The sequence below is a fragment of the Orcinus orca genome, chromosome 16, assembly GCF_937001465.1.
Source record: "Orcinus orca chromosome 16, mOrcOrc1.1, whole genome shotgun sequence".
NCBI lineage: Eukaryota > Metazoa > Chordata > Mammalia > Artiodactyla > Delphinidae > Orcinus > Orcinus orca.
The window spans coordinates 50,287,694-50,305,924 of NC_064574.1; the positions used below are offsets into that span (position 1 = coordinate 50,287,694).

Here is an 18,231-nt window from a genome sequence, read left to right on the forward strand (position 1 = left end):
GTCCTGCGAGTCCCTGGGGAGGTGACTCGCACCATCCTTAGTCCCTTATCTGTGAGTTGGGTGTATCAGTGCCACCCCCAGGACTCCACAAGGCCTCAGAGAGACGGTGCCAGCCACAGACTCGAGAGTGGCCATGGGTGAGCCAGGAAGGGGAGCATTGGGGTGGAGAGGGACGGTCAGGTCTCTGGAAGCCATCGTGGTATCGACAGACGGCGTCTGGGCTCACAGGGCCGCCTGCCCGTTGCCCCCACGGCAGCTGTCCTGCTGCTCCTTCCTCTCTGGGCTTGTTTTCCAAACAATTTGCTTAATGTGATTCCCGGCCCAGTTGAACATGAGTAATCATGTTTACCTGGCGCCACGGGGTAATCCTGCGCCTCCTGGGCCAGTGGGGCCGGGCGCAGGGGAGACACCCTCCTGGTCAGTCACTCCGTGTGCTTCATTCTCTTGCAGTGGATGCGCCCGGCGCTCCCGCTCACCCTGCCCTGCCCGCGGCGGCCACGATGGAGCCTCTGTTCCCGGCCTCCCCACTGACCAGCTGGAATGCCTCCTCGGCAGCCACAGGCAGCGGCGACGAGAATGGGACGCTGGCGGGGCTGGTGCCCTCACCGGGCGCCCGGGCGGTGGTGGTGCCCGTGCTCTACCTGCTGGTGTGCACAGTGGGGCTGGGCGGCAATGCGCTGGTCATCTACGTGGTACTGCGTCACGCCAAGATGAAGACGGTCACCAACATCTACATCCTCAACCTGGCCGTGGCCGACGTGCTCCTCATGCTGGGGCTGCCCTTCGTGGCCACACAGAACGCCATCTCCTACTGGCCCTTCGGCCCCGTGCTCTGCCGCCTGGTCATGACGCTGGACGGCATCAACCAGTTCACCAGCATCTTCTGCCTGACCGTCATGAGCGTGGACCGCTACCTGGCCGTGGTCCACCCCATCCGCTCCGCCCGGTGGCGCCGCCCTCGGGTGGCCAAGCTGGCCAGCGCCACGGTCTGGGCCTTTTCTCTGGTCATGTCACTGCCGCTGGTGGTGTTTGCAGACATCCAGGAGGGGTGGAACACCTGCAACCTCAGCTGGCCAGAGCCTGTGGGCCTGTGGGGTGCTATCTTCATCATCTACACGTCCGTGCTAGGCTTCTTTGGGCCGCTGCTGGTCATCTGCCTGTGCTACCTGCTCATCGTGGTGAAGCTGAAGGCGTCGGGCATGCGCGTGGGCTCCACGCGGCGGCGCTCAGAGCGCAAGGTGACCCGCATGGTGGTGGTGGTGGTGCTGGTGTTCGTGGGCTGCTGGCTGCCCTTCTTCATCGTCAACATCGTCAACCTGGCCTTTGTGCTGCCCGAGGAGCCCGCCTCCGCTGGCGCCTACTTCTTTGTGGTCGTGCTGTCCTATGCCAACAGCTGTGCCAACCCCTTGCTCTACGGCTTCCTCTCCGACAACTTCCGCCAGAGCTTCCGGAAGGTTCTGTGCCTCCGCAAGAGCTACGGCACTGAGGACGCGGATGCCACGGAGCCACGGCCGGCCCAGAGCAGCCGGCTGCAGGAGGCCATGCTGCCCGCACGCAGCTGCGAGGCCAACGGGCTCATGCAGACCAGCAAGCTGTGAGCGTGGAGGCCGCGGGAGGGGACCCCGGGAGAGGCCGTCCTGGGTGTGTGGAGCGGGGGCAGGTGAGGGTACAGGAACCCACTGCCACCTCTTCTGCTTTCCTTCCCGGAGAAGGAGGGGGACTGGAGCAGAAGAGGAGAAATAGCCAGACAGCAGTGGGGGGAGCGGCCTCCCAAGGCAAACAGCAGACTGGAGAGGCCAGGCCGAGTGGGGCGTACGCAGATGCCAAACCCTGGAGGAATTCGGCTTCCTGTCCTCTCCACCCCCGAGAAATGCGCTCCTCCCACCCCCCAGGCCCGAAAACGGGTCCCAGAGAAGATGCCCTGGCAGCCTCGCTGGGAAAGGCCTTGGGCTCCCTGGTGCTTGGGCCTCTTTGCGAGGCTGGAAGGAGAAGAGCCAGAATGTGGGGGTCACTCACCCGCAAGCCCCCATCTGAGACAGCCCTGCCCAGTGCCGCCCCCAACTCAGTTGTCCTCAGTTGTCCCAGAGCAGGATGCCGACACCAGGAGGGTGCGGGGAGCAGGCAGAGCCGTGCTGAGCAGGGGAAAGCCTGGGTCAGCGCTACCTGGGCCTCGGCACGGACCCCAGACAGAGGCCAAGCCCTGGAAACGAGATCACATAATAAGGGCGCTTGTGTTTGACAACCGCTCCCTGAATAAATTAGAGAATAAATGTTTGACTCTTTCCCAGAGCAAATATTGTCCCTGGAGCCGATTGAAGCCAGTGCAAATCAGAGCAAGTGGATCATACTCGGCTGGATGGGGGTAGGCAAACACCCAGCTGGAAGTGGGCAGCGGGACACTTAGATGATAAGGCAGGGGAAAGTGTACACAAGCCAGCTGAAAGGAACGGCAGGGCTGGGGCTGTCCCGGCTCGCCTCCTGGGGGTGGCAGGGTTAGGATTTGGCCCCGGAGGATGCAGGGGATGCATCTGATTCTTCCATGGCTGGTGGGTGCAGGGAGTGGGTGGCTCATTTGGGGCCCCTGCCCCCATCCCTGATCAAGTGGGAACACGGCCGCCTCCTGAGCCCCAGGCTGTCTCTGCCACTCCTGGGCTCCGTCTTGGGGGTGGGGGTGACTAAAGCCACCCCCGCCCGGCCCTAGGGGGACCAGCATCCCAGGGAGGGATGGGTGCCTGGGAGAAACAGGTTTGTTCAAACAACCACTTCCCACCACCCCTGGGTTCGGATGCAAAGTGCATCCACTCAGAATAATTTGGGGGAGCAAGCAGATGGCTCAGAAATATCTGCCCAGGTCAATTTCTCCCAATTGATTTGGCATCTTGATCTCCCTCCCCAGGGTAGCGCCAGCCAAGAGCGCCTGTGTGGGGACTGCAGACACCAGCAGCAACCTGACCAGTCCTGCCTGTGAGGGGTGTGAGGGGCGTGAGTGTGTGTGCATGTGTGCCTGTGTGTGTGTGTGTGTGTATGTGCCTCTGTGCGTGCATGTGCCTGTGTGTATATATGTGTGAATGTGCGGGTGTGTATGCGTGTGCATGTGTCTGCTTGTGAGTGTGTGTGCCTGTGTGTGAGTGCATGTGTAGACATGTGTGTGCCTGTGTGTGTGCCCAGAGCCTGATGGACCCAGTGAGTGGAGGAGCTGATTCCAGGCAGCCCATGGACCCTGGGTCTGGGTGGGAGCTGGTGACCAGGACTGGCCATGGTGGGACACCGAATGGGAGGAAGTGAGGACTAGGCACTGCTGAGAGCCTGTAGGGAAGCGGGGACAGGAGTGTTCCAGGAGAAACGTGAGCCCAGGGAACCGTGGACATGGCACGGTGGGCCTGGGGATGCAGCCTGGACTGGCCACTGCCCTCCGCACCCAGCACAGGCTGGGCACAGCTGCGGGGACCACAGAGCCGCCACCACACTGCTTGCAGGTCCCGGGTCCACAGGCCCTGAGTGGGGCAGGGGGCGGGGAGAGCAAATGCCCTCGGGGGGTGACCTGCTTTACTGTCTCTCTCTCCGCATCGATGGGTTTTATTGGCCACTGGGCTCCAGTGGCTCCCAGAGTGACCTTACTCAGGAAATCCGGCCTGCGGGGCAGGGTGAGGCTTCCTCTGGGATCGGGATGGGGGGGGCTGTTTGCCAGGCAGGGGGTGTGCAGGGTGGGAGGGGTGGGTGACGGAGGCGCAGCCCCCACAGGCAGAGCCGGTATTGTAGCCCCACAGTGAGGGAGACCAAGGCTGGCCCACCCTGAGGGCTGAGTGAGGGGTGCCCTGGGTAGGGCCCCAAGGAAGGGTCAGGAAGGGCCCACCCTCTTGGGCATTTTGGGACAGGAGGAGGGCAGACCATGGGTAGACACCAGGAAGAACTTCCCACAGGAATCTGGGGGCTGAGAGCTGGGACACCCTTTGGGGGTGTCAGGGAGGTGATCGACGTTGAGAATAGGGTCTTGGCTGGTCACCTGTCAGGGCCCCAGCAGAACCCTGGACTTCAAGGACTGGGTGGGCTGAGGACCTGGAGAGACTGCTGGGTCCATGACCCCGCTCCATCCTGGCTGATGGGGATCCCAGCCCTAAAGTGCTGCCTCCCCTCCGCTGCTGTCCTGTACAGACTGGCCCATGCTATCCTGGCTCCTGAGGGCTGGTCTGGCCACCATGAACCTGAAGTGTGTTTGCTGAATGAATAACTGAGTGATTGATGTGATAATTGATTGATAATTGAGTGATGGCGGCTCTCTCCAGTTGGGGTCCTTACCTTGAAGGTCCAGTGACTGTCCAGGAGCCTGACTGGGGTCCCCGTCTCCGTCCTTCCCTCCCCGAGCTCTCACTCCTCTCCAGGGCCCTTGCTCCTCCCTGTCCCAGGCCCGCCCCCTCCCCACTCCCTCAGGCTGCATATCTGGACGTGGTGGTGACAGCTATGCATTTGTTGTATCTGCACTGATGGGGGTCTGGGGGCTCCATCTGCGTGGGTCCCCACACTGGGGGCAGCAGGGTCTCTGCCCGAGCAAACCTCCCTCCCCTGGCCCCTGCCTCTGGGGAGCGGTGTTGAGGCCCTTTCTCAGCCACTCTCTTCCGTGGCATCTGCACAGACAGCTGACCGTGGCTGCGGGGTATAGGGCACTGGGCCTGTGGGTGTGGGCACCGGGGCACCCCAGGAGGGGGAGGGCATGGTCCTCCTGGTGCCATCCACAGGGGCCGGTGCTGGGCAGTGGGGACTGGCCATGATTCCCTTCTGCTCCCACCCTGAGTGGCTCCCCGTGCCCCCCACTTGTCCCCCCCCCCCCCCAGGAAACAGGTATCCCCTCCGTTTGGGCAGTTTGAGGAGGGTTTAATTAAAGGATGTTTTGCAGAGTGGTGGGTGGGTAGTTTTACCACCTGGCGGGTGGGGGATGGGGCTCTCAGGACAAGGACACCCACGGCCCTCCTGCAGCCGAAGGCAGCAGCCGTTCTGGGGACGGAGTGCCCACCCTCTCCCCTCCCCCTTCCCACACGCTGCCAGGCTCCCATTGCTGGGCACCTGAAAGGTGGCCTGGTCCGTAGGGGTCCGTGCCCTTGTGGTCATCAGGCCTGAGAGGGCGGCCCTAGGATGAGGGTCAGCTTCCAGGGTCCCCCGACCTCTCCCCACACTGGAGCCCGGGTCCCACCCTCCCTCCTAGCTGAGCCCCCAGGGGCCATGCTGAGGGGTGCCTGGGACCAGGCAGGATCTGGAAGCTGTTGATGCAAAGGGGAGGGGACCCAGGCTCCCCTGAGCTGCGCTGCTGGGTTTCCTTCTCCTGACCCGCGCTGCTGGGTTTCCTTCTCCTGACCCATGGCTGCGACCTTCTCGGCCCTCTGGACTGTGGACCTGTCTGCCCATGTGTCCTCTGGAGCCACCCTGCTGGGGCCCACGAGGCCTGGCCCAGAGGTTCCCTGAGGGACACAGATGATGGTGGTGATCAGGCAGCTTGGAAACAATATCTGGACGCGATGCCCTCGGTGGTCGGTATAGAAGGAGCACTCCTTCCCTCACGGATGAATCTCCTGTCCTCTCAAGATTTCTCCGTCCATCTGGGGGCTCATTAGAAGGCAGGAACCCCACCCTTGCTCTCCCCAAGGCAGGAGCACTTCCTAGCGTCATGAGTTTTGGCTTCAGGACTGATGTAGAACAATATTTTCTATTTTTACAAAATCAAACCTATCCCTCTTCTGCTTGGGAAATTCCTCCTTTTTTAAAAAAAATATGTCTTTCCCATCCAGAAATTAGCTAAATATTCCCACGTATTTTTTAGTTGTGGTACAATACACACTCCATAAAATGTGTATGGAGGGACCAACAACACTTTATTGGTTCATCATCGATAGATAACCTGGATGTTCCCACTTTTGGGCTGTTGTGCGTTGTGTGTGTCCCACATATTTTTAACGGTTGTATTGCTGACAACTCTTTACTTCACTGATATCTGCTTTAGTCCATGAGGTGACCCTTGAACGCAAACGCCCCCTCATCCCAACCCCGCTTGTACCTCGGGCTCTTGTCCCCCTGGGTGACTGGCCTCTGGGGGTTCCTGTTGTCTGCCTGGTGGTCACTGCACTCATCACCATATCTTCCAAATCTGTTTCCATGTCCAAGAGAGCACACAGAACTGAGCTGGTTCCTGCCTCCCATTCCTCCAAGCGCCCTTCAACACTATTTTACAAAGTTAGAAAATGGGTGTTATACGCAGGTGTTCATCGTAGCACAAACAATAGCCAAACGGTGGGAACAGCCTGAATGTTTCTCAACAGGTGAACAGGCAAACCGTGGTCCGTCCGCACAGTGGGGCACCCCTCAGCCGTGGCAAGGGGTGAGGGGCCAGCACACACTACAACACGGACGGACACGAGAGGCCACAGAGTTTGTGATTCCACTTACACAAAATGTCCAGAAGCAGCAAATCCATAGACAGAAAGGAGGGGCTGGGGGCGGGGGCGGGGGAGTGCCAGCTCGCGGGTTCGGGATTTCTGTGGGGTGATGAAAACGTTCTGGAACCAGATAGAGATGTGGGTTGCACGACGTTGTGAATGTACTAAATGCCACTGTATGGTTCACTTTAAAATGGTAGATTTTATGGTATATGAATTTCACCCAAGTTTTAAAAATGGGTGTTTTGTTGGAACTCCACCAAATGGATAAACTGATATGGGAAACTGGCTCCCGCAGGATCCATCTCTCAGGCTGCCCTGTATTCTAGTCTTTTCCAGCTTTCTTCTCCTGCAGCAGGCCAGTCCTGATTGCACCGAGGCCCCGCAGAGGGTGCCTAGAGGCTGCTGCTCTGACTGGGGCCATTTCCCTTCTCGTCTCCTAAGCGGTCAGGGCGGCAGCCTGGGCATGTGGATTTCTGAGTCTCGGGCCGCTTATCACTTTGCAGAGATAACAACTTCACCTCATCCTACCCTGTTCTCAGTCGCTGTTTTTAAATAAACCTGGGCTGGGGGGATGCAGGCACCGCCGCCTTGCCCTGGACCCACCCACAGCGTCCCCTGGCACATCCCTGTGCTCTGAGGCTCTGGCCGGCTGCCTCCGAGGGGTTCTCGGCCACACTAAGGGGAGCCCCCACCCTGCCCCTGGTTCTCTGAGCATGGGGGTGGCCTTGGATTTGGAGTTGGTCAGACACCCTCTGGCCTGGCCTGCTCTGCTCTCTTGGGTCGCCAGCTGGGAGCAGGTCTGTCCCGGGAGGCTCAGCCGAGCTGCCCCAGCACCGCCCTTCCAGGCACCGTGGACAGAGTGAGTGGGAGGGAGGCCGAGCAGCCATGGGGTCTGAAGCCTTCACGGGAATGCCCACCCCGCCCTGCACCCTCAGGGCCCAGTGCAGCATGGAGGGCTCTGTACCCTGATAAAGGACAGGGGAGCTGAGGCCACACAAGGAGCCAGAAAGAGCCCAGGCTTTGTCTGAAGCTGCTGGACAGGGGCTGCTCTCCTGGCCCCGCCCGGCCAGGTTGGCCTGCAGCATGCAGTGGGTCTGGGTCCCTGTCAGGGTGGCAGGGGAGTCCAGGACCTGGGAGGAGAGAGGGACACTGGGGTCCTTCCAAACCCCTGCACTCCTGTTCGGGCACCTTTATCTCTACAGTGGAACCTTCCCAGGCACCACGGCCCCCATTAGCGCTCTGAAGTGGCTCCTGAGGCCCTGATGGTTGCCAAGCACCTTGGGCGTGTCCAGCTATTCCAGCCATAAAAGGACACAGGCCAAAGGGCCAAAGTGCAGCCTGAGGCTTCTCAGCCCAACTCAGCATCCCGGGAGGGGCCAGGTCCCAGGATGTGGATGGGGGAGAGGGGTCCCGGCCTTTCCTCTGGCTTCCCGAGGTCCCACCCAGCACCCTCTAGTCTCTAGTGGGGCCAGGGCCTCACCAGTCAGAATGTCCTACTCCAACCCCCGACCCCTTGGCTGTAACAAGCCCCCCAGAGTCTTGCTGCCACCTGCCATGTGCCACGGCTGGGCCTAGTCGGGCCTTGGGGCTCCTGGGGGCAGGAATCCCTTTGAGACCCTGATGCTATGCATCTTATGGTACAGACCCCTGCCTGTGCTTGGGGTCTGGAGTCACAGGCCTGCTCTGCCCAGGCCTGAGCTCAGGGGCCCACGTCTCTGAGTCTCAGCTTCCTCATGGGGCTGTAGGGCCTGCACGTGGGATGCGAGGGTCTCATACCTGGGACGCCAGGAGCCCCTATCCTGGTCCAGAGCTGGCCGAGATCCAGCCTCGGTGGGACTGTCACAGCCCTCAAGGGAGGCTGCAGGCCCAGGCCCTGGGGTGGGCTGCTGACAGAAAGCCCCCTCCCAACTTACCTCAACATAATAAAGGCTATATATGACAAACCAACAGCAAACATCGTTCTCAATGGTGAAAAACTGAAACCATTTCCTCTACGATCAAGAAGAAGACAAGGGTATCCACTCTCACCACTATTATTCAACATAGTTTTGGAAGTTTTAACCACAGCAATCTGAGAAGAAAAAGAAATAAAAGGAAACCAAGTCAGAAAAGAAGAAGTAAAGCTGTCACTGTTTGCAGATTACATGATACTATACATAGAGAATCCTAAAGATGCTACCAGAAAACTACTAGAGCTAATCAGTGAATTTGGTAAAGTAGCAGGATACAAAATTAATGCCCAGAAATCTCTTGCATTCCTATACACTAGTGATGAAATATCTGAAAGAGAAATTAAGGAAACACTCCCATTTACCATTGCAACAAAAAGAATAAAATACCTAGGAATAAACCTACCTAAGGAGACAGAAGACCTGTATGCAGAAAACTATAAGACACTGATGAAAGAAACTAAAGATGATACAAACAGATGGAGAGATAATACCATGTTCTTGGATTGGAAGAATCAACATTGTGAAAATGACTCTACTACCCAAAGCAATCTACAGATTCAATGCAATCCCTGTCAAACTACCAATGGCATTTTTCACAGAACCAGAACAAAAAATTTCACAATTTGTATGGAAACACAAAAGACCCCAAACAGCCAAAGCAATCTTGAGAACGAAAAATGGAGCTGGAGAAATCAGGCTCCCTGACTTCAGACAATACTACAAAGCTACAGTAATCATGACAGTATGGTACTGGCACAAAAACAGAAATATAGATCAATGGTACAGTATCGAAAGCCCAGAGATAAACCCACACACATATGGTCACCTTATTTTTGATAAAGGAGGCAAGAATATACAATGGAGAAAAGACAGCCTCTTCAATAAGTGGTGCTGGGAAAATGGGACAGCTACATGTAAATGTATGAAATTAGAACATTCCCTAACACCATACATAAAAATAAACTCAAAATGGATTAAAGACCTAAATGTAAGGCCAGACACTATAAAACTCTTAGAGGAAAACATAGGCAGAACACTCTATGACATAAATCACAGCAAGATCCTTTTTGACCCACCTCCAAGAGAAATGGAAATAAAAACAAAAATAAACAAATGGGACCTAATGACTTAAAACCTTTTGCACGGCAAAGGAAACCATAAACAAGACTAAAAGACAACCCTCAGAATGGGAGAAAATATTTGCAAATGAAGCAACTGACAAAGGATTCATCTCCAAAATTTACAAGCAGCTCATGCAGCTCAATATCAAAAAAACAAAAAACCCAATCCAAAAATGGGCAGAAGACCTAAATAGACATTTCTCCAAAGAAGATATACAGATTGCCAACAAACACATGAAAGGATGCTCAACATCACTAATCATTAGAGAAATGCAAATCAGAACTACAATGAGGTATCACCTCACGCCAGTCAGCATGGCCATCATCAAAAAATCTACAAACAATAAATGCTGGAGAGGGTGTGGAGAAAAGGGAACCCTCTTGCACTGTTGGTGGGAATGTAAATTGATACAGCCACTATGGAGAACAGTATGGAGGTTCCTTACAAAACTAAAAATAGAACTACTATACAACACAGCAGTCCCACTACTGGGCATATACCCTGAGAAAACCATAATTCAACAAGAGTCATGTACCACAATGTTCATTGCAGCACTATTTACAATAGCCAGGACATGGAAGCAACCTAAGTGTCCATCCACAGATGAATGGATAAAGATGTGGCACATATATACAATGGAGTATTACTCAGCCATAAAAAGAAACGAAATTGAGTTATTTGTAGTGAGGTGGATGGACCTACATCCACTCATACAGAGTGAAGTAAGTCAGAAAGAGAAAAACAAATACCGTATGCTAACACATATATATAGAACCTAAAAAAAAAAAAAAAGGTTCTGAAGAACCTAGGGGCAGGATAGGAGTAAAGACGCAGACGTAGAGAATGGACTTGAGGACACAGGGAGGGGGAAGGGTAAGCTGGGACAAAGTGAGAGAGTGGCATGGACATATACATACTATCAAATGTAAAACAGATAGCTAGTGGGAAGCAGCCGCATAGCACAGGGAGATCAGCTTGGTGCTTTGTGACCTCCTAGAGGGGTGGGAGGGAGATGCAAGAGGGAGGAGATATGGGGATATATGTATATGTATAGCTGATTCACTTTGTTATAAAGCAGAAACTAACACACCACTGCAAAGCAATTATACTCCAATAAAGATGTTAAAAAAAAAAGCCCCCTCCCCCTGCAGACAGGGAGTCCCAGCAGCCTTTCCCCAGTGGGGGCCCATCTCCTGCTTCCCCCACTGTCCCAGGCCATACTAGGGGAGACAGCCCAGTCCATGGAGGGGACCAGCTCCCAGCCCACACAGGCTTGGGGGTCTACACCCCCTTGCCAGGCCTCAGTTTCCCCACCTGTCAAGGACGTGGCCTGGCCTGGCCTGTGTGTTTGGGAGGGTGGGCTCTGCTGTTCACGGGTGGGTGTGGGACATTCCTGGCTCCAGCCTCACTCAGGGTTGATGCTCCTGAGGGATAACTGAGTTCTGTGGTGGCAGGGGAGGGTCACTGTGATCCCAGCTGTGTCCCCTCCCTGGGGACAAGGAGGTGCCTGTTTGTGAAAAGGATGAGTGGGCCCCCACCCCCTCCCCACCTCCCCCATCAGCCGATGGTGATCTGGAGAGGATCTGCCAGGGCCAGGTGGATGTGGGGCCCCCAGCCAGTCAGAGATCCATCTCAGGATGCTTTGGGCTCCTGGTGGGAAGGAGTGGGGGCAGGGGTAGGACGTGATGAGGAGACAGGATCAGCCAGGCCGGCATTCTGTGGGCCCAAGACTCTGAGGTGGAAACCCCCATGCCTGTCCAGCACCTGGAAGGCCCTGGCCTGCTCAGCCCAGCCAGCCTGCAGCTCCAGCCACCTCTGCATGGCCCGGGACCTCAGCCAGCTCGCCAGGCTCCGGTGATTCCAGACGCTGCTCTTGCCAGGGCCCCAGCAGCCTCACTGGCCCAGAATCCTCATTCGGAAGGGAGCAGCTGCAGGAGGGGATGTCAGGGGAGGGCCAGAGGGGAGGCGGCAGGTGATGGGGCCACAGGGGCTGGACAGAAGGTCCCAGAGTGGCCGGAGGACACGTGGCAGGAAAGGAAAGATTCAGAGTGGGCTCGAGGGTGGGGTAGCCTGATGGCTCCGACCATGGGGAGGACAGGGGCTTCCTGTGGAGTGAGCATGGCCAAAGTCCAGCCACACCTGTCCACAGGAACGAGGCCAGCCTGGTCACTTCCCGTTGCTGCCAGACCCAGCATCAGCACACCTAAGTAGGAGGTGACACCGTGGGGGTCTGGGGCTCCCCAGGCTCAGGTGCACATCCAGGTATGAGCTTCCTCCCCCTTCCAGCCCATTCCAGACAGACAAGGGGATGCTGAGCCCCAGAAAATCAGCCCACCAGGGCTGGTGGCGTGTTCACCAAGGACGAGACCCGTCCCGGCCAGGCCAGCACCGTAACCTGCTCCATTTCATCCTGTCTTGTGGCCTCTGCTGCCCTCGAACACCCTAGAATCCATCATGCTTCCTGCTAGCGTTGGCTCCAGGAGGGCCGGCATCTGCACTTGACCCCCTTCCCCCCCTACCCTGCAGCCTCCCTAGCAACCAGCCCGGCACCCAATAGGTGCTTTGTAAAGCTCTCCATGGCAGTGGTTCCTGGCACAGCCTTTATATGCAGAATAGGTAGCTCGACCAGGGGAGCAAACTCCATCGTGTGTGGAGGTGCTCCGGCCCACTCCCCATCCCCCGCCCACCACGTGCCCGGAACAAGGGCCTGCTTCCTGAATGTCTTGGTGTGAAACCTTCGTCTGTGTCATCTCCAGCAGGGCAGGCCTGGGTCTATCCTGCTCCTGCCACAGCCCTGTGCTCAGCTCAGCGTCTGCGTGCAGTTGGTGCTCCATCTCAGCTGGCATCAGTCCTGGGCTGCGGGGCTCCGGGAATGACTGCCGTTGAGGGCTGGATGTGGCGTGGGGGCTGCTAGAGCTCAGCGTCCGGCTTGACCAGGTGGCCGCTGAAGGTGATGTAGAGGTCACCGCGCTCGCTGTAGATGGCGTTGTCGCCATCCCTCTGGAACATGCGCACCCAGACAGCGTCACCCGCGGCCAGCGCCAGCAGCGGGCTCTGTGTCTGCATCCTGCTGCGCTCACTGGGCTGCGCATACAGCACGGCTGCGGCCCACCAGTTGCACGTGATGTGCAGGTACGTCTCCTTGTAATTCCAGGTGTGCACGTTGAGGCTCAGGACGTAGACGCCGGGCACGGCAAAGAGGAAGGGGCCGGAGGCCAGGTCGAAGGCACCGTCCAGGTCCACCAGCTCCGTGTCGAAGGGCACGGCCTGGAGGGCATCGGTGCTGTGCAGCCCCTCTCGCCAGCCCACCGAGAAGGTCACGTAGGCACGCTGGCACAGGGTGCCCGGCGGCCCCACCTGCCCCTTCTGGCCCTTGTGGCCACGGAGGCTCCAGGAGCCAGGCGGGCCCTCCTTCCTGCTCCTGCTGGAGCGGCCTCTGACCCCCGCTTCACCCTTCTCACCTGTGAGGGGGTGCGGGTAAGGGGAAGCCCCTGGTCAAGGTTTCAAGGGTCAGATTCTCTGGCCACACGGCCTTGCAAGTGACCTCACCTCTGTGAGCCTCAGTCTCATCTGTCAGGTGGGCGCTAACCCGCCCTCCACGGGGCAATGAGAAAGAAGCCACACCCTGAGGTCCTGGCAGTTCTGAGGCCTGTGCAGATGGTCACATGGGGATGGCTGGGATGGCGGGGACAATGGGGGTCCAGTAGCTGCCAGAGGAAGTGTCTGAACTGGGTTTTGAAGGAGGAGAGGCCTGGGAAGTTGGTAACCAAATCCAACCCAGTGTGGCCTCCGTCCAGCCTTCAGGGTGCCTCCCTCTTAGAGCTCAGCCTGTCTTGCCTCTCAAAGGGGGCGCTGCTCCCAGACCCCCTTCCCACCTCCCCTTGGGGTGGGGGAGCAGAATTGAAGGGAAACTCAGCCCCGCCTGCCACCCCACCCCCACCCCCCCACCATCTCCCCAATCCACAGCCCCTTCCCCAGGGCACCCTGTTCCCACAGGAGGAGGCGGCTATGGGGAGCAGGGAGCAGGCCCTTGTGTGCCCCCCTGGGGCCCAGCCTTCCCAGAGCTAGCCTTGGGCCGTCGCCCTGCTCTCCTGCCTCTCTTCCCATGCCCCTCATTGCGGAGTGTCCCTGCGGGGCTGGGGGCAGTGGGGCCACCTCTCCAGGAACACTCACCTTTGAGGATCGAGATGTCGATGGTGGGCCGCACGTGGGGCAGTCCCACCCACTCATCCCTGTTGCTCATGCGGGTGTGTGGGCATGCGGGCTGGGGGCAGCCGGGGGCCAGGGTGGGCAGCTGCAGTGCATACACAGCCAGCAGGGCAGCCCCAGGCCAGGCCAGGCCCCTGCGGGCAGCATCAGCAGGAGCAGGAGAGCAGAGGCTGGGTCGGGAGGGCAGGACGGGAGGAAGAGGATGGGGGAGGAAAACGGGGAGTGGAGAGGGGACACCCCTGCTGAGCCCCCACCGCCGCAGCAGCCCAACTGTGCCCCCTTGTGTGGGGGAGACTGCGCTGGTGGGACCAGGGAGCTGCCTGGGTGAGGATGGACAGTTGGGACCCCTGGAGGGGCTGCAGTGGGCGTGGCCAGAGCCTCATCCTGCACCAGACAGGGCACCTGGCAGAGCCCTCCTGGACACTCAGACCCCTGCCCCGACAGACATCACTAATGGATCCCCACACACTTTCCCCTGGACCTGGATGTGGCCCCAGCATCCCCCCTAACACAGCACCTGGGGACCACCATCGATCGGAGGGGCCAGCACGGGGGACCATTCACACCTGCCCTTCCAGAGCCCCAGTGAGTGACCAAGGCAGCCCCACCCCATGGGAGCTGGTGCTTCCAGATTCCTTCTCCGGGGCTGCTCCCTCCTCCCCATAGCTGCCTCCCTCCTGGGGCCTTAGGGCCTTAGCTCTGGGCAGTGGCAGGCACCCTAACTGCCTATAGTTGGGGAGTCCCGGTTCCCAAACCCCCCATGGCTGGAGACCCCGCACCTGGTAGATGCAGGGAGAACTGTATGGAGGTGGGGGCTCTGAATCAGCCCTCTAAGTCCCCCACCCACCTGGGCTGGCCAGAGCCCTCCGGGAGGGACAGCTAGGCTGCTTCAGGGAACGGCAGCACCCCACCCACTGGTGGCTGGGCCCGGGGCCCAGGTGGTTGGGGTCAGACATGAGGCAGTTTCTGCCCGGCTGCCTAGCTTGGCAGAGGGCAGCACCCTCATCCTGACCTCCCGTGGGCCAGGCCAGGCCCCTGCGGGTAACTTGGGGGGTTACCCCATGTGGCCCCCACCCGTCTGTGGGTAAGATGGTCTTTAAGCCCTACCAGTCCTAGGCCTCTCGCCTCCACCTCCTCTCCTTCGGGAGACCCTGCCTGACACCTGGTTCATCCATGCCAGGTGGAGGCTCCACTTTCCAGCTCAACCAGCAGCTGCTGGGGGGCCCTGGGTGAGCCCCACATCATTTGGGCCTCAGTTTCCCTGGCAAGTGGGTCCTGCCTGCCCTGGTTTCCCCATGTACATATGAGAGGCTCAGCCAGTGTTGGTCTCCTGCAAGGGCAGGCGTGTGAGGTCGGGGTCCTCACTCTTCCCTGTACCCTAGCCATGCTGAGCAAAGACTCAGGCTCCCTCTTCCAGGAAGCCCTCGGGGACTGCAGCCCAGGGTGAGGTCCTTCTTCTTACATAGTAGGTCTGAGACCCACTCCCAGGCTGAGCTTCTCTGGCAGGTGGGAACCCTCCTCTCCACCACCTCCCCCTCAGAGCCTAGCAGACCCTCACCCACCCCCCTAACCCCATTGGACTCTGCAAGACCCTCCTGAATTCCTCCCGTGGAGGAACCTTACAGGAGTGGGTATCTCCTGGGGAGCCCACTCCACACACAGGCCTGTGTTGCTGGGGCCCTTACCTTGTTCCCCCAGAGGTCTGGGGTCCCAGGCATCCTGGCCACCTGGCCCTGCTCAGGATGGCTGTGAAGACCCCCACCCACCCCCACCCTCCCTGTTACCATTTCATGATCAGGTGCTGCTGCCTGCCTGGCGTCTCCGGCATCTCTACCCAGTGGCCCATGAAAGAGCTCTTTCATGCCCGCCCCAGGTGCCCATGGCTTCCCTCTGGGTCATCCAAGACCAACAGGCCTCAGGTCAGCTTCAGAGCTCCCGGGCAGGAGGCTCACGTGGCCCTGTCACCCACCGCCCAGCCTGCCACCTGCCGCAACGTCAGTGCAGCCCTGCCACAGGGGATCCAGTATCCTCCTGACAGCCCATGGGCCACAGCATGGCTCTGAGGGCCTGGGGTGTCTGGGACTGGGGAGTTGAGGGTGAAACCATGAGCTGGCAGCCATCCTCTGTCTGGGGTGCAGTGACTTAGAGAGGAGTCAGGGAGGCTGGTGAGGAGGCTGGAGGCCAAAGTCAGGGGAGACAGATCACCATGCCTGTGCTGAGCCCACCTGGTGACGGTGACGCCCTCCTGTCTCTGGCTGGGACAGGAGGGCTGAGACTTTTGGGTGAAGCATGGGAGAGAAACGTCGGGCCAGGTCCACTGTGTCTGCCGCCACCTCCCGCTGCACCCTCCCAGGGTCACGGTGCCCAGCGGGGCAAGAGACCTGCCGTGACACTGTGTTGGGGGCCCTCGGCATTAGCCCAGCCTTTCAGTGGATAAGGGTTGTGTCCCTGTGATGCCAACCCCCTGGCAGCAATGACTCACAGGCCCCCCCGGGCAGTGGCAGGCGTGGGCTACGCCCACACCAGGGCCTGGCCTCATGCTTGCTCTGGGCCTGAGCAGCTGGATACTAGGTCCAGGGGCAGGGCCTGGCGCCTCAGCCTCTGAGCACGGGGACATGTGACTCCCTGGGAAGCGCCCCACGACCACCACCAAGCCAGGCTGCCTGGCAGAGGGAGGCACAGATGTGGCTTGGGGAGCTGTGGCCGCTGTGCCGGAAGAGAGGCCGTGGGCAGCTGGGGCTGGCTCTCTCGCCTCTGCACATGCAGGCACAGCCCCGGGTCCGGCTCTCCCCTCAGGCTCCCCATGTTGGCACTCCTCACTGATGACCAGGGAGGGGGCAAGGATGAGGGTAGAGGGCAAGACTGAGGGGCTTCTCGTGCCAGGCTGAAGGGGAGCAGAGCTGGTGAGGGCTGTGGTCGGGAGATCATGCCAGCTGGAGCCGGTTCCCAGATATCCCCCGGCCTCCCTGAGATGCCAGTTCACACTCCAGTGGGGCTCGGTGGCCTCCCACGCCTTGTCAGCAACCACTGATGGAATCTGGATGTGGGTGGCCTGGACGGAGGGCTTTCTGTAGGCATCACCCAGGGCTGGATTAGTCCAGACTCCGGCGGGAGCTGCTGACTGGCCTCAGTCAACCTGCGGAAGCTCCTCTCTGCCTGCCCCACTCTTGTCTCTGGGGTTTCTGGGGCTCCCAGAGAAGGGCAGACGCCCAAGCTCTGCTGCTCCCTGCATCTGACCTCGGTTTCCCAACCTGTTAAATGGGCACCAGTGGACTCAGAGTGGCCAGAGTGTCCTCTGTGGTGGATGGAAATGCCGCAGGCTTCAGCCACCCTCAGGGCCCTGATGTCCCCCCGTGACTCCCCGCTCCCCACTCCTGCAGGGGCCGAATCCCTGTGGGTGGGTGTAGCCATCTGGCCACCCTCCAGACTCCCCAGGGAGGCTAATTCTCCAGTGAGACGCAGCCGCAGCCTCGGGAATTCGCCGTGTGGCCCAGAGCTACCCATCAGCTCCAGGGCCTGGTCATTCGTCTCTACAAGGGGACACAAGTGCCAGCTCACGGGTGGTCATGAGACAATTGCAGGCAACGAGTGCCCGGCCCCCTGGGGCTGTACCCGAGCCCTCCCAGCTTTGGAGATAATGACCTTCGCACAGCACCTCCACTTAGCTCCCCATTAGCAGCCACCCGGCAGGGGTGGGGCGCAGGGACAAGGAGGCCCTCGTAGCTGCTGATGGGGACGCTGTGCTACACAGCCAGCCCGCCTCGGCCTCAGGCGGTAATGGGGCTCTGAGTGGCTGGCGTGCATGCGGCCGAGTTATTATCTCCCAGCCTCTTAATGGACACTTCCCGAGTCCTGTTGATGAGCTGCCATGGGCGAGGGGCCAGTGGCCTGGAGCTCGTCCCCAGGGGGCACAGTGAGAGGGCCTCATGGCCACCGTGAGAGCACCTGGCCCTGCTTGTGGGTAGTCCCTGATGCTGTGCCCAGTTCTGCCCAGAGCCATGGACACAGAGTGTGGGGCCAGGCGGGCAGCAGGGCTCTGTGGCCCTCACCCACCCGCCCACAGCCCGGCCTAACTCACTTGCTGGCTAAGGAGGGGGCTGGATGAGGAGCCTGGCCACAGAGGTGACCAAGGTGCTGGGGGTGGAGGCCCCTCCAGCCCTGACCCTCCACCCCCCAGCTCAGGGTCTGGTGCACACCCTGTGCCGGGTGGGAGTGGCAGGGAGAGGTCCCACAGTTCCCCCGGCGGTCACTGCCCCAGGCCCCGCCCCGCGTGGCCCCTCACAGCCTGGGGGCCAAGTCCCTCAGGGGAGAGCTGGGCCAGCAGCGTGTTCTGACACCGCTGCTCCAGGCTCACCCCCCACTAATGAGGGGAGTGCCGGCTGGCCTCCGGTGACAGCGTCCAGGGCACATGGAGGAAAAGGAGCAGGGCTTCAGTTATCACTGCAGCCACCAGAGCCTGTGACAAGTGGTGACAGGAGGTGACACTCCCTCTGAAGCATCCAGCAGGTGGCCCAGGTGGGCAG

At 59.5% G+C, this 18,231-nt stretch overlaps 2 protein-coding genes across 2 annotated transcripts; one reads left to right on the top strand and one right to left on the bottom strand.

Moving 5' to 3' along the window:
* The first annotated feature begins 458 nt into the window (after positions 1-458).
* Positions 459-2,189, top strand: SSTR5 (somatostatin receptor 5). Its single transcript, XM_004270347.3, has one exon. The coding sequence runs from the start codon at positions 501-503 to the stop codon at positions 1,596-1,598; it is 1,098 nt and encodes a 365-aa protein (XP_004270395.1). The 5' UTR covers positions 459-500; the 3' UTR covers positions 1,599-2,189.
* A 10,220-nt stretch (positions 2,190-12,409) lies between these two features.
* On the bottom strand, positions 12,410-14,664 carry C1QTNF8 (C1q and TNF related 8). The gene is given in 4 exon segments (XM_004270475.2): positions 12,410-12,960; positions 13,673-13,754; positions 13,757-13,878; positions 14,556-14,664. Coding segments are annotated over 4 exon segments (864 nt in total).
* Positions 14,665-18,231: the final 3,567 nt, after the last annotated feature.

Coding starts and splice junctions, on each gene's coding strand:
- SSTR5 (XM_004270347.3), top strand. CDS start 501: ATGGAGCCTCTGTTCCCGGCCTCCCCACTGACCAGCTGGAATGCCTCC.